The sequence below is a fragment of the Giraffa tippelskirchi genome, chromosome 7 (genome assembly GCF_054371585.1).
Source record: "Giraffa tippelskirchi isolate mGirTip1 chromosome 7, T2T-mGirTip1v1.2.pri, whole genome shotgun sequence".
Taxonomy (NCBI): domain Eukaryota; kingdom Metazoa; phylum Chordata; class Mammalia; order Artiodactyla; family Giraffidae; genus Giraffa; species Giraffa tippelskirchi.
The window spans coordinates 45,255,314-45,270,135 of NC_137281.1; the positions used below are offsets into that span (position 1 = coordinate 45,255,314).

At 36.4% G+C, this 14,822-nt stretch overlaps 1 protein-coding gene across 8 annotated transcripts in view; it reads left to right on the forward strand.

Annotated features, from left to right (window-relative positions):
- NETO2 (neuropilin and tolloid like 2) overlaps positions 1 to 14,822 on the forward strand; it is a 105,550-nt gene that overhangs the window by 55,997 nt on the left and 34,731 nt on the right. For 6 of the 8 annotated variants that reach the window (XR_014058998.1, XR_014058997.1, XR_014058994.1 and 3 more), the window contains exons 8-9: positions 6,962 to 7,075; positions 9,195 to 9,788. Coding sequence is in view for 2 of the 8 variants with exons in the window: in XM_081507948.1 (XP_081364074.1) it covers positions 6,962 to 7,075; positions 9,195 to 9,775 (695 nt within the window). In the remaining 6 variants the exon portion in view is untranslated. Of the gene's footprint in view, positions 1 to 6,961; positions 7,076 to 9,194; positions 11,348 to 14,822 lie in introns of those variants that run through there. The other 2 variants (XM_081507948.1, XM_081507950.1) reach the window with 1 other exon arrangement.

The window sequence follows — 14,822 nt, forward strand, 5'->3', positions numbered from 1 at the left end:
CTGGGTAAACCCTCTGGCAACCCTGTGTTGAAAAATCTACTGGCATCATTTTCCTAAAAGTTGCTCACTTCACATCTCTCTGTCACACTTTGATAATTCTCACAGTACTTCAAACATTTTCACTATTATTTATGGTCATCAGTGATTGTTGATGTTACTATTGTAAAAGACTTGCTTAGATGATGGTTAGCATTTTTTAGCAGTAAGATGTTTTTAAATTGACATGTACATTGAGTTTTTTTAGATGTAATACTACTTGTGCACTTAATAGTCTACAGTAAAATATAAATGTAACTTTTATATGCACTGGGAAACCAAAAAATTCATGTGAGTCCTTGAATAATTGCTTCATTGTGGTAATCTGAAGCCAAACCAGCAATATCTCTGATATGCACCTATATTGATATCACCATCCCAGCTCTCTTTGGTGTCTATTTGCATGGAATGTCTTTCTCTGTTCTTTTACTTTCGACCTAATTATGTCTGTGGATCTAAAGTGAATCTCTTATAGAACATCATATAGTTGGATCTTGGTTGTTTTTTTTTCTTTTCTGCTAATCTGCCTTTTGAATGGAAAGTTTAATCCATTTACATTTAAAGTAGCTACTAAGGAAAGACTTCTACAATTTTGCTATTGATTTCTATATGCCTTACAGCTTTGTTATCCCTCATTTCCATCATTACAGTCTTTTGTGGTTATCTGATTTTTGTAGTGACAGATTTACATTTCCTTCTGTGTATATTCTTTAAACATCTTCCTTGTGATTACAATATATTCTTTAGACATCTTCCTTCTGATTACAATGGAAATTTTGCCTTTTTTCTGATTGCTGAAGTCTTTAAAGGTGTCTTTACTATTTTATGAACATGTGGGAACTTTTCACATTAAAGGATGTTGTAGTTCATGTGTAGACACACTGACCCAGCTTATAAGTGGAGAAACTTTGAGAACAGATTTTAGAATTCTTCCTTTAAAAACTTGATATGTTGTGTGTGTTTTAGTTGCTCAGTCATGTCCAAATCTTTGTGACCCCATGGGCTGTAACCCACAAGGCTCCTCTATCCATGGAATTCACCAGGCAAGAATACTGGAGTGGGTTGCCATTCCTTTCTCCAAGGGATCTTCCTGACCCAGGAATCCAACCCGGGTCTCCTAGACTGCAGGTAGACTCTACCATCTGAGCCACCAGGGAAACTCTTGTTAATTGAGATGAACAAATCCTCACAAGGCAAAATGGTTCTGTTGTTTTGGGATCTCTATAAAAGTATAAGTGACTTATCAGTAGTTCCTAATAATTATTTTGTTGACTTTGCTTATTATAAGTGCAGATCATATTGCATTAGCTTTGACAAAAAACTGCTTTCACACCATCATGTTTTTGACTTGGTTTTGACTGACCCTTAACTTTAATCTACATTTAGTCAGGACTGATTAGCCTGTTTAACGGGTTGCTTTCCTCACAGTCATCTCCTGAATTAAGAAAGTCGGCATATAAAAATTCACCCAAACTTCCTGGATATAATTACATGTGTATGTTCACATTATATATATTTTTAAAAATAAGTGGCATATCTTATCTGTTGTCCATATGAGACAAAGATATTTTGTATCCTGACTGATGAATATGGTGTAATGGTAACCTATATGATTTCTGCAGATTCAAAGTACATATTTCAGTACAATAGTAAGATATTATCAGGTATTTTTCTTGAGAAATGTGGGAATTGATTATTTTACCCTTTAGTTATAATTTCAAGGCATTATATTATTACTCCCTGGATTCTGTATTAAAATCGTGTTGTATGTGACCATATACAGGCTTTATTATAGCTGAGCTCTTCTAAGATCTTTTTGAATTGCCAGATGGTCAGTTGGGTTATATAGTTACTTTAGCCAACCACCCTTCTACCTGCCTTCCATTCATTTATTTAAATTTTACCATATGAAGTGTTTGCTATGAAGATACAAAAATGGATGATACAATCCCTGTCCTAAAGGATCTTACAGTCACTTAAGTGAAGTGACATATATGCAAATGAAGTAAATACAGAATTGACTACAACAAAGACCATTTACGACAGAAAACAAAGTGCTTTCTTATTAAATATCCAAGTTACTTCTAGTGGGCAATATTGTTTATGGAGCAAGTAGTCCTTGCAGAAAGGTCCTTTGAGTTTATCCTTGAGGGTAGGTTGATTTTTACAAGGTTGAAATGTTAAGTGAGGTTGTTATTTTCAAACAGAGTTTCTGTAATGGAAAAGGTATAGAACCAGAGCTAATTTGGGCCACAAGAAGTAGTGGGAGAGAACAAAGAGAAATGAACAAGGAATGGTAGATTAAAGCTAGAGCTTGAAGACCTTTAAGGCTGAAGTTAGACTTCATGTTATAGGCATTGGGGAGTTTTGAAGGATGTTATTCTTAAAAAAAGAGCTATGCTTTTATTGGGGCATGGAGGCTATTTAGGAGGTTACTTCCATGGTTGAGGTGGGAAACCGGGAAGATCTGAATCAAAGAAGTAACGATGGTTGAAAGAAGAGTTGTGGAGGCACTCCGCCAGGGTGCAAAGTGACGAGAGAGGGACTCAGGGGCACTCAAAGTCTGGGGCGTCACTGACTTGGAAAATGAAAACTGAACAGATAAAAGGAGGAAATGTTGAGTTATTTTGAGCATAGTGAATTCTTCAAGCAGTGGGGGAGTCAACAGTTCATTGGTGGTGTTTGCCACTAGTAGACTATGCTGTTGCTTCTTTGTGACCTATAGATATAACCTCAGTTTGTTTCTAACAATTATTTTATTTTGAAAACTTTTCAAGTTTAAAAAAAAAAACAACCCAACAAAGGTTGTTTCATTGTTTCAAGTAACTACAAGTCAGCACTTGATACAGGGTGTAGTTAGCAGGAGAACCGTTTAGCCTTCTTCCTTTCCGCTCAGTGCCTTTACTCCCAGATCTGTACCCATGCTGTCCAGTGCAGGGTCCTTCAGCCATGTGTAGCCGGTGAGCACTTGTAGTGCAGCCAGTCTACACTGACATGTGCTACAATTACAGAAATATACACCAGATTTCAAAGACGCGGTATGAAATAAAGAATGTAAAATATGTTCTTGATAATGTTTTATACTGATTACATGTTAAAATGATAGCATTTTGGACATTGTTTCAGGTTTCCACAGCACCACCTGTATGTTAGGTGATTTCTAGGACCAGCATATATTCATTTTAACAGCTAAGATTATTACAGTGAAAGGGAAAAGACTGTCTTTGAGTTTGGAGAAATCCTTTCACAGGGATTATGCTCACCCCTCCCAGGAGGGGCACACTGAACATGTTCATTTCTCCAGCAACCAAAAAATATAGTAACCTGTTCAATGTTTCTGCCCAGAAAAGCCAACTTTAGAGATTCAGCACCCAAGGTTTTTACTGGGGACTTGTTCACAGAGGCACTCTCTGCCTTGAATATATTGAAATTATAGACTCACAGAAGGAAAGCAGTTGTTAATATTTGGCATAAATGATACTAACACAAACTCTAGGCACCATGAACTACCCTTGTCAGTCAGGGAATGGAGGAAGGCCAAGTTTCCAGATGCCAGCTAAGGGCCACCCTTGCACACAGACCCTGCTGTATTAACTTTCTGCACAAATACATTAGGTTAAATAAACTATCAGCGGCTTCCCTGATGGCTCAGAGGTAAAGAATATGTCTGCTAATGCAGGAGCCACAGGTTCCATCCCTGGGTCAGGAAGATTTCCTTGGAGGAGGAAATGGCAACCCACTCCAGTGTTCTTGCCTAGGAAATCACTTGGACAGAGGAGCCTGGCTGGCTATAGTCCATGGGCTCACAAAAGAGTCAGATATGACTTAAAAACTAAACAACAGTCAGTAGAATTAATTCCACCTGTTTCTTTTTAAAGACTAATATGGCTACTTGTTCTTATTCTTGACTCACATTATATTTATTTTGGGTAGCAGTTGTCTAAATCTTATATGTAAAGTTCTTCTCTAATGTGTTTTAGTTATTTTCTCTGTAAAACTAATGATTTCTCTTTAATACAGATCTAATAAGTAAACAGGTGACAAACCTCCTTCAAGTGATATCTTTATATAATCATTAAAGTTCAGACTAATTGAAGGCTACAGTAGGCTTAACTCCATATCCCAAATGTAGCTTTATTACCCAAGAACAAAAAGAAAACACCCCTCCAAAAAAATGTGTGTGATCAAAAATAAAGAATTTTGTGAACTTTTATAAAACAAAAGTTTCAATTTAAAAATACCCACTTGATAAGCACATTTGAGAGCTTCATTATACTTTTCACATGCTTGTAATTAATTCACATTGTTAACTCTCTTTAGTTCTTCTCCAAACTGTTGTTTAGTCACTAAATTGTATCTGACCTTTTGCAACCCTAGGGACTGCAGCACGCCAGGCTTCCCTGTCCTTCACAATCTCCTGGAGTTTGCTCAAACTCATGCCCATTGAGTCAGTGATACCATCCAACCATCTCGTCCTCTGTTGCCCCCTTCTCCTCCTGCCCTCTATCTTTCCCAGCATCAAGGGTCTTTTCCAATGAATCAGCTCTTCCCATCAGATGGCCAAAGTATTGGAGCTTCAGCATCAGTCCTTTCAATGAATATTCAGGATTGATTTCTTTTAGAATTGACTGGTTTGATTTCCATGTATTAACTCTAAACTGTTAATGATTTGTAATTACTATGAATCCATCCATGAAAATATTCCCCAGGAGATTTATATAAATGCATTAATTCTGCGTAAGAGGTTCACTTCCTATCTACTCATTGATTGTAGACTGCAGATGTGACTAAAATAGTACAACTTGGCCAAATGCATAATACAGAATAGCAACCAAGATATGTTTGACTTCTTCCCTAGCACTGAGTACTAATATATACCTTACTCTTTAAGGGAGGAATGTTTTTAGGAGCATAATTTCTAGGACTAAAACTGTGAAAGCAGCAGAAGATATTTTTGTTAGAATAAATCTATAGTGTGATTTTCAGCGACATATTGCCCTACAGGTCCCCTGCAGGCTTAGTTGAAGGACAGAACCATCTCTCAGCATCATTGCCACATCTCATCAGAAGTAGAGGGAAGCTAAAATGGTAACCCCCTCCCCTCTCCTGCACCATGACCCAGTAGTGAGTAAAGGGAAAGGAGAAGGTCCTCAGGCTGTAAGCAGAGAGCAGTTCATAACTGGCAGTGTTTTTGCTATTATCTTTGTCCTTTATTTATATAATTCAGCTATTTTATATAGTTTAGAGTTGAAGCATGTCATTAGCAACCCATGTCAATAACTGATACTTTCATTCTCATTATGAACAGTTATACTTATCCACTGAAAATCCATCAAGCTTAATGCATTTGTGGTTTTAAATATAACTCACATTTCTACAAAATGAAAGCTGACAATATCATTGCTTGCGCTGCTTTCTAATTGGTTTAAATAATGTGGAAAGCAGTTATAAAGAACTCTATGATTAAAAAAAAGGGGGGTTACTTTCCACTCACTGTTCAATCAGTAAGAAACACTGAGCAGAAAACTTGGCTTTTTGCCACTTTTGAAGCTATGAAGAGCCATCAAGGTACTGTCACATAGTGTTCTGTTGATAAACTGTAAGAACTAATAATAGTTTGACTCAGAAAATCAGAGTACAATGCTTTTATAACTTCACTCACCTTGTCTTGAAAACAGCTTCCTTGTATCCCCACTTGTGAACTGGATAAAATAGGTAAAATAAGAGCTAAACATGTAATATGATCTACTATATAATAGAATTGTGGTATGATATGTAAACAACAGAGAACTCCAGTTTTTAGAAATGAGGAATTTAAAAATACTGTATATTCTCTAGGACATCTGTTATATTTTAAAGTACACATATTTGTGTGATACAGTTTTATGACATATGACACAACAGAAGTGGGTACATCTGCTAATTTTGTACTTGAATAAAATACCACCATACATCTTCATTGGCTTTTCTGTCCATCTAACAGCTTATTTCTATATCTAATACTTATTGTCCTTATGATAAGCTTTGAGACCATTAAGGATTTTTAAAGAATTATACCAAATACGAAATTCAGTGGCATATATTCTGTATGTCTACTGTTTAAAAACTTCTTTTTTAATTCCAAAGAGTGCTTTTTTATTTTGTCTGTGGTCATCCATTCATCCTTCAACAGACATTTGGGTTGCTTTCACCTTTTGGCTCCTGTGCATTATATTGCTGCAGTGAACAGCAAGTATCTATTTGAGTCTCTGCCTTCAGTTCTTAAGAATATATACCTAGAAGTGGAATTGCTGGAGCTTATAGTAATCTATATAAATTTTTGAGAACTATTTACCATTTGCCATGCTATTTACCACAGCAGCTGCACCATTTTACATTCCTACCAGCAAAGCACAAGGGTTCAGTGTCTCCATGTCATCACTAATATTTTCTTTTACATTTTGAAAAAAATGTTCTGTGTACTAGTTTCATAACACCTGTATCAAATTTGGTTGACCCCAGAGTAACAGGAGTTTGAACTGTGCAGGTCTACTTACACATGACTTTTTTCAGTAGTAAAGACTGCAGTAGTACACGTTCCATAATTGATTCAGAGGGGCCGCCTATGGGACTTGAGCATCTGCACTTTTGGTGTTGGCCACAGGTCCTGGAACCAATGCCCCACAGATACCAAAGGATGACCATATATTCATATTGTTATTACACTAAAAGCAATCTTTTGGTGCCAAACCTTGGTAAAAGTTTACATGAGTCAGCATCAGAGAATACGGGCCTTTGTTTTATTGTTTGTGTAGTAGAGAGTATATTCACAGAAAAGCCTTTGAGATAGGATATTGACTTTATAAGAGCAAATGTAAAATAAATCAGGATGTTATACTCTGCGTGCTTTCTCTTCTTAGCAACAAAGTTTTCTTTTTTTCTACAGCTCCCTGTACAGGCAGCACTTTCTTTTGCCATAGCAACATGTGCATCAATAATTCTTTAGTCTGTAATGGGATTCAAAACTGTGCATACCCTTGGGATGAAAATCATTGTAAAGGTGAGTCGGCTGGTGAAGGCCAGCCCTTAGAGGTGTGGCCATTGCCTTTTACTAAGAAAAAAATCTCTTTTTCTACAACTGTACTTGGCATAACTGCTTTGGCAGAATGAAGACACGTAAAATAAATGTTCTCCTTAATGAATCACAGACCTCTGGGATGTGGTAAAACTGAATATTATTCTCAACAAAAGCAATTTTTATAGACTGTATTTTTTACCTTTACGTTGTTCATAAGTTAGTCACGGTTGTTTATATTGTAAAGATACCTTATTGTCATAATAATGTAGATTGTAACCTAGAGTATTCTTATTTTTTAAATTAAATGGAAATACTATTTAGTAAAAATCAACTGATGGATTCAGTCTTACAGTGTAAAACAGACTCCTTATAAGGACTGCTTTTTTTATTCCATGAATTTCCTATGCTATATTTCAGTGTATACTCCCTGAAAGAGAAATATGCCTGTGGTAATGCTGGTTATCAAATCACTGTTTCAGTACTACAGTTTATCTCCCTTTTATTCTCCCAAGAATTCAATAAATATCTTAACTATGGAAAGTTAATGTATGATATTGCTATCGTAAGTACTTGAGAGGAAGTATTTTCAGGTGACCATTCAAAAACAGTGGACCATGGTTGTCAACATATCTGAGTGGATCAGTGAAATCATTTTTGTTCTCCTTGCTTATGGCCATCAGTAGGAATACCATGGGTTAACTCAAATCTACCATAAAGGAGAAAGCTAAACTTGATAGAACAAGAGTATTTTGTTTTGACATTTTCTATATTCATGTATTACTTTGATTTGCAAACTGTGTGTGCTCACGTGTTGTTGTTGATGTTTAGTCGTGTCTGATTCTTTGCAACCCTATGGACTGTAGCCTATCAGGCTCCTCTGTCCATGGGATTCTCCAGGCAAGAATACTGGAGTGGGTTGCCATTTCCTTCTCCGGGGGATCTTCCTGACCCAGGGATCAAACCTGTGTCTCCTGCATTGGCAGGTGGACTGTGTACCACTGAGCCACCAGGGAAGCCCATGTACTCACATACCTTCTGAGTAAAGAACCAAGTCCTTTTCCTTTTTTTGTAGTCTGTCTAACTGCCTTATGATTGGTTAGTTTAACCAGAAGTCATACTAGTTTTATTTTATTTAAAAACCTAATTTTTTTTTTTTTTATAAATTTATTTATTTTAGTTGGGGGCTAATTACTTTACAATATTGTAATAGTTTTTGCCATACATTGACATGAATCAGCCATGGGTTTACATGTGTTCCCCTTCCCGGACCCCCCACCCACCTCCCTCCCCATCCCATCCTTCTGGATCATCCCATTGCCCCGGCCCTGAGCCCTTGTCACATGCATCGAACATGGAATGGTGCTCTGTTTCACATATGACAATACACATGTCTCAATGCCATTCTCCCAGAACGTCCCACCCTCACCTTCTCCCTCAGAGTCCATAAAATTGTTCCATGCATCTGAGTCTCTTATTCTGTCTCGCATATAGGGTTATCGTTACCATCTTTCAAATTCCATATATATGCATTAGTATACTGTATTGTTGTTTTTCTTTCTGGCTTACTTCACTCTGTATAATGGGCTCCAGTTTCATCCATCTCAGTAGAACCGATTCAAATGTATTTTTTTTAATGGCTGAGTAATATTCCATTGTGTATATGTACCACAGCTTCCTTATCCATTCGTCTGCTGATGGACATCTAGGTTGCTTCCATGTCCTGGCTATTGTAAACAGTGCTGCGATGAACATTGGGGTACATGCGTCTCTTTCAATTCTGGTTTCCTCGGTGTATATGCCCAGCAGTGGGATTGCTGGGTCATATGGCAGTTCTATTCCCAGTTTTTTTAGGAATCTCCACACTGTTCTCCATAGTGGCTGTACTAGTTTGCATTCCCACCAACAGTGTAAAAGGGTTCCCTTTTCTCCACACCCTCTCCAGCATTTACTGCTTGTAGACTTTTGGATAGCAGCCAAACTTCATTTTCTGTGTTGTATTTGACCCAGGTGTTGTGCTTTACCTAAAAATATTTTACCAATTTGTGACAGGAATCATGAATGAATTTTAAAAGTTTCATTGTTTTTCTTTCTCTTTCTGCAGAAAAGAAAAAAGCAGGACTGTTTGAACAAATCACTAGAACTCAGGGAACAATTATTGGCATTACGTCAGGGATTGTCTTGGTCCTTCTCATTATTTCTATTTTAGTACAAGTGAAACAGCCTCGAAAAAAGGTCATGGCTTGCAAAACTGCTTTTAATAAAACTGGGTTTCAAGAAGTATTTGATCCTCCTCATTATGAGCTGTTTTCACTGAGAGACAAAGAGATGTCCGCCGAGCTGGCCGACCTGTCGGAGGAACTGGACGGCTACCAGAAGACGCGGCGGTCCTCCACTGCCTCGCGGTGCGTCCACGACCATCACTGTGGGTCGCAAGCGCCCGGTGTCAAACAAAGCAGGACCAACCTCAGTTCCATGGAACTTCCTTTCCGAAATGATTTTGCACAACCACAGCCAATGAAGACGTTTAATAGCACCTTCAAAAAGAGTAGCTACACTTTCAAGCAGGCACATGAGTGCCCTGAACAGGCCCTAGAAGACAGAGTCATGGAGGAGATTCCCTGTGAAATTTATGTCAGGGGGCGAGAAGATTCTGCACAAGCATCCATATCCATCGATTTTTAATCATCTACTGAAGGTGACATTAATTATTAAGTATGTACGTATGCAGCCTACAGAGCATCCATATTGTTTTCAACAGCCAACCCTTTTCTCCTGTCACAACTAGAAAGACCTTCATTTCCCATTAACCTAATGTAATGGTGAAGTTTTTATTATCTCAGGCAGTCTATATGTTAACCCAACCAAGGAACTTAGTCCATGCAGTAAAAAACAAAAAATAAGCATCTATTGCTCAGTGTCCTACAGACAAAGCACCAGTTACATAGTAGCATCTGGAGAGGGGAGCAGTGGTGTTGCGCCAGGCTCAGCTGCCTGCTGTTGTTAGCAGCAGGAAGACTGTTCTTGATTGATACAGCTCTGTCAAAATTTTGATCCCACAATAAGTTTAAACATAAGATTTTTCTTCACATTCCTTTTACTTTTTCTTTTCTCTAGATTTAATTTGTTTCAGAAGCCAGTAATGTTGACATTTCAGTTTCTTATATAAATGGTTAATGTTTCACATGTATTTCAGTATAGGCATTTGTTCTAGAATTTGTCAAAATATAACTAGTTACTGTGGTAAGTGCCAGTTATGACACAGAATTATGTTTCATCCATCTGTTTCTTGAGTAATTTCCATACTGCTGCCTTTTAATTACTGGATCCTTAACCTTTATTTTCTATGACCTTTAAGTCATATTTTGTTTTGGTTATATTATACTAGAAAGTTTCATAATCCTGGGATGTATGCATCATTGCCAGCTACAACTAAAAACTTAATTAAAATTTTTAGAAATGCTTTGAAGTTTCCCAGGTTTTATCACATTCAGTGATAGCCCATTTTTTCCTGTGAGTAAAAAGTCATTTAATTCATTTTGGGGGCGGCCTATCATTATATTTATTTCCAGTGTTACTCATTACTATATCTGTGTTTCCTATTTTTATAAAAAGGTTATTTCACTCCCTTCGTATTGGTTTGTCCTGTAGCATATGGTAACCAAGGTTGTATGAGAGTTAAAGGAAAATGCCTGAGAAACTGTATAAGCCTTTAGATTGCGTCTTACTTGGGACAATACATTTTTCTAGTTCTTACCAAGAATAACAATTTCCACTTTTTTTTAAACTGCACTTTTGACCTTATTTTTCTTATGGTATATAAACAATAATTTATAAACATGATATAAAAAAATCATTGTGTTTTTTTAGACTTTTGATATTATTTGATACTGTACAAACTTTATTAAATCAAGGTTAAAGACCTACAAGACAGATTTCTTTTCAGTGTTCACATTAGCGCCTTTGTATACAAATATGCTGTGATGGAAGTATACACTATAATTTATTGTAAAAACCTTGGTAATGTGTACATAAGCTTTTGTTTCCTCTTGTTATTGCATTTAGTTTATGATAAATTTTTCACTGGTATCTATTGATCTAAATCACTATACAAATCTGATAATTAAAATATACATTGTTACATGATTCTTCAATCATATTATTTATGGCACTGAGATTTAAGATCTTAAGATATATGTGGAAAGGAATCCATTTATTGAATTATGACTAATACAGACATGACATTTAAAAGATAAATTCTCATGTTTGATATTTTTTGTATTTAAATTTTCCATGAAATGAGAAAGTTTCACTGGATTTCGTTGACTTTTTAAAAATATCACATCTTTACATTTCTCAGATTAATGAAAACTGTGACCTTAAATATGATATATATATATATAAAATACTCCTTCAAAATGCTTATTATATCACATTTTTTAATAAGTATATACTATCCATAAGATAGGAAAACCTACACATAGTATTGTCTTAAGTTTTTTTAAAGCTCAGTATAATTTCCAATTTTAAAAATACAACTTGGGAAGGTAAAAAGACTTAATGAATGTAGTATTCAGTGAACTAATGAACCAGAGCCAGATTAGATAGCTAAATTCTTTCAGTAGTTATGTTGAATAGGCATTTTAGTAGATAACATGCCAGACAACATTTAGTAAATCCTTAATATAATAATAACTGTGATCTCATTCTCAGTGAAAGGGAAATTATCATATTTCCTATGTAAAATTACATTCCTTAAGAAAACAAATGCATCTTTAACATCTATAGTAGTAAATAATACAATATGCTTAAGTAGCACTTGTAACTGTATTTTTATTTTGAAATTTGTGTCCTACTCTCTTGTAAAAGGGCATAAAGAGGCCTACAAAATACAAAGCCATTAAGGAAGACATTTAACATTAAAACAGCACAGAAGTAGATGGTTTCAGGCCACTAAGCAAGTAAAGCTTGGACAAAAAAATTGTTTCTAAATTTTCCTGCTTCTAAAATAATTGAAATCTTTCTGTTTTTCATAATACAAATCTCAAACTTACCTGAAAGAGGCTAGTTTTCTCTTAAACTAAAGAAAGGAGGGTCTTAATATTGAATGACATTTCCTCGTAATTTAAAGAAAATGAAAAATACACAGAGAGGCCTTAATGGTAAATACTAACCCGGTGAAGGCGCACCTCAGTGTGGCCTAGGGACACTGGTTTCTCATCAGTTTACCTGCAGGGATGGAAGTAAGGAACCAGAGGATCAGTAACTACGCCAGCCTGAGACTGCCATATGTTAGTCTTTGAGCTGTGGGTGGTATTAGATCGCATTTATTTCTTAGTCAAACATTTGGCAGTATACAATATGAAGAGATGAGAATGGAACGGAACTAATGAATTTTAGTCATCTTTACCAGAATAATGCTAATTGCTGTATATATAGTCTTTCATTTTTGACATCAGTGAAAAAATTTTGCAGGTTGTTTACTAATGTGAAAGCCATAAATTTTAGTAATTTAAGAAAAAATTTAGCCATCTTATGGAAGTTATTACACCCTTCACAGAGAATATGGTGCCCAGTGTTAAACAGAACAAAAAACAGGTGAATCTGGAGGAGAGAGAGTGTGCAGCTCAGGAGCAGCAGTAGGTTCACCTGCACAGAACTGTCATCTGTTAGGCTGTTGATCCCAGATTTACCACAGGGTGTCAAGCCCCAAGTGCCCTCAGATTGCAGGAACCCTACTAAGCCCAGCATCTAAAGTATGTAGGAATCAAGTGTCATGTACCTTTTGTGAGGGGAAATGTTTGACAAAAACCAAAGGATTTTTCCACGTTTCCAATCACAAAAGAGATCAGAAACACCCCTTTGACTTGGACTTGTTAACAGCTTGTGTCAGTGTCTTTGTCACATTTCATATGATTATTAGGCATTAAAACAACCTCCTAAATGCCTGAACATTTTTATAATGGTGCTGTTGTCTGGTGAAGATGCTTCCTTGTTTCAGGAGTGTGTCAACTGATGAACAGGATAGGAAAAGCCTAGTTGTGATCATAGGAATAATTCTCAATCCGAGGGGAGTATGCTTTCTTACAAAATGTTCATGATCAGAAGGAGCCTTGAGATTTGGGGTTTTTTAAGATTCAAGAAAGATTATCTGCTCCAGTTTCATTGATGAGAATGCTGAAGCCCGGAGAAAAGAAGGTAGTTCCCCAAGTCTCAGAGCTCGGTCAGCACCCTTTCCTTGCTCTCTGCTGTCTCCCTGCTTTTGCTTGCTGTACGTTTTAAAAGCCGCTCCAAACAGCAGCCCAGATGTTTCTTGTAAGCTTGTCAGTTATTCTGGTTTAAAATGTAATTTATTCTACTTTTTTTTTTCAAAGCATTATATTTTACTTTTTTTTTTGTAATACTTTGTTATTCTACAATTTTGTTGCCATGATTTCTTGGCACCTGCAAATTCTGCAAGACAGTTACTCTTAATTCTTAATAAACAATGTTTGTTAACAATTTATAGCCTTGACACTAGACAGAAAGAGCTTTCACTGGTTTGCTTTTGTGATCTTTTCTGAATCTAAAGGAAACTGTATAATCTAGAAATTAAAACGCGCGTGTGTGCTATTTGCTGAATTTGGAGACTGATTTGAGTTGTGAGCTAAATAATATGACAGGTTGACCTTGAATATCTTTTTTTAGCTTTCTGCAAAATCAGTTGTCCATGTTTTATATGCCTCCACTAATAACAAACTCATAATTCTGAGTTTGCTTTTTTTAAAGCAACTTTTCCTTATATTTCTGTGATTGACTTAATGACTACAAAAGCCCAAGAAACTAATGACTGGGGTGCATGTTTAGTATATGCTGTCTTGAGTATATTCTTTTGAGGCAATGATTTTTCTTTAAGAGATGAACTTCCAGACCATATAAGACTTCTTATATGGATTAATATAGTATTAACTTATTACTGGATTTGATACTTCACAGTAAAGAATTTGGCCCTTAAACTGGAAGTAAAACTTGTACTTTGATTTCCTTACTTGCCTCAATTCCCAAAATCTCTAAAAGTGGCAAAGAATCCTAATTTCCTTCCCAGGAAAAGTTGGCATTTCCTATCCAGTCACGTCCAAACTAATCATAGTTATGATAAAAAATAATATCATTACGTTTTCAAATGAATCTTCAAGTGAAGAACTAAAAAAGACAAATTTAGTCTTAGCTTGCCTGCAGGATCCAGGCTGCTGCCTCCAGTCACTGAAGTGACCATGAGGTCTTTCGTAGTACAGTGGGCTGTCAGTACACACTGTCTGTTGAGGTGCAGGATGCATTGGTCAGGGCCACAGGTTGGTGAGGATGGAGGTGTAGGTCTCATGAAAGGTGCACCCTGAGGAGAAAGCAAAGGAAGGCAAAAACTCTTTGAGCTGTGCAGTCACACAGATCAAGGAGCAAAAGAAGAAGAAAAGAAGGGTAGTTACCACTGCAAATAGTTACAGAGCAATTTTAGTGTTATTTAGGATCAAGAGACAGCTTTTATCTAAAAGTTGTCTCACCCTCCAAGCTTTGTCATACTCTGTAACATCCGGTGCCAGCAGGTCACTGAGCTGGTACATTCCTTATTGAAATATTTGGAGTACCTGCTGTTTGCTAGAAGGAATTTCCATCAAAAATCTAGGTATTGAACTATGCTTTTCAAACCTTGTTCAATGCTTCCATTGATGACTTCATCTAGGATTTGTATTAAGCA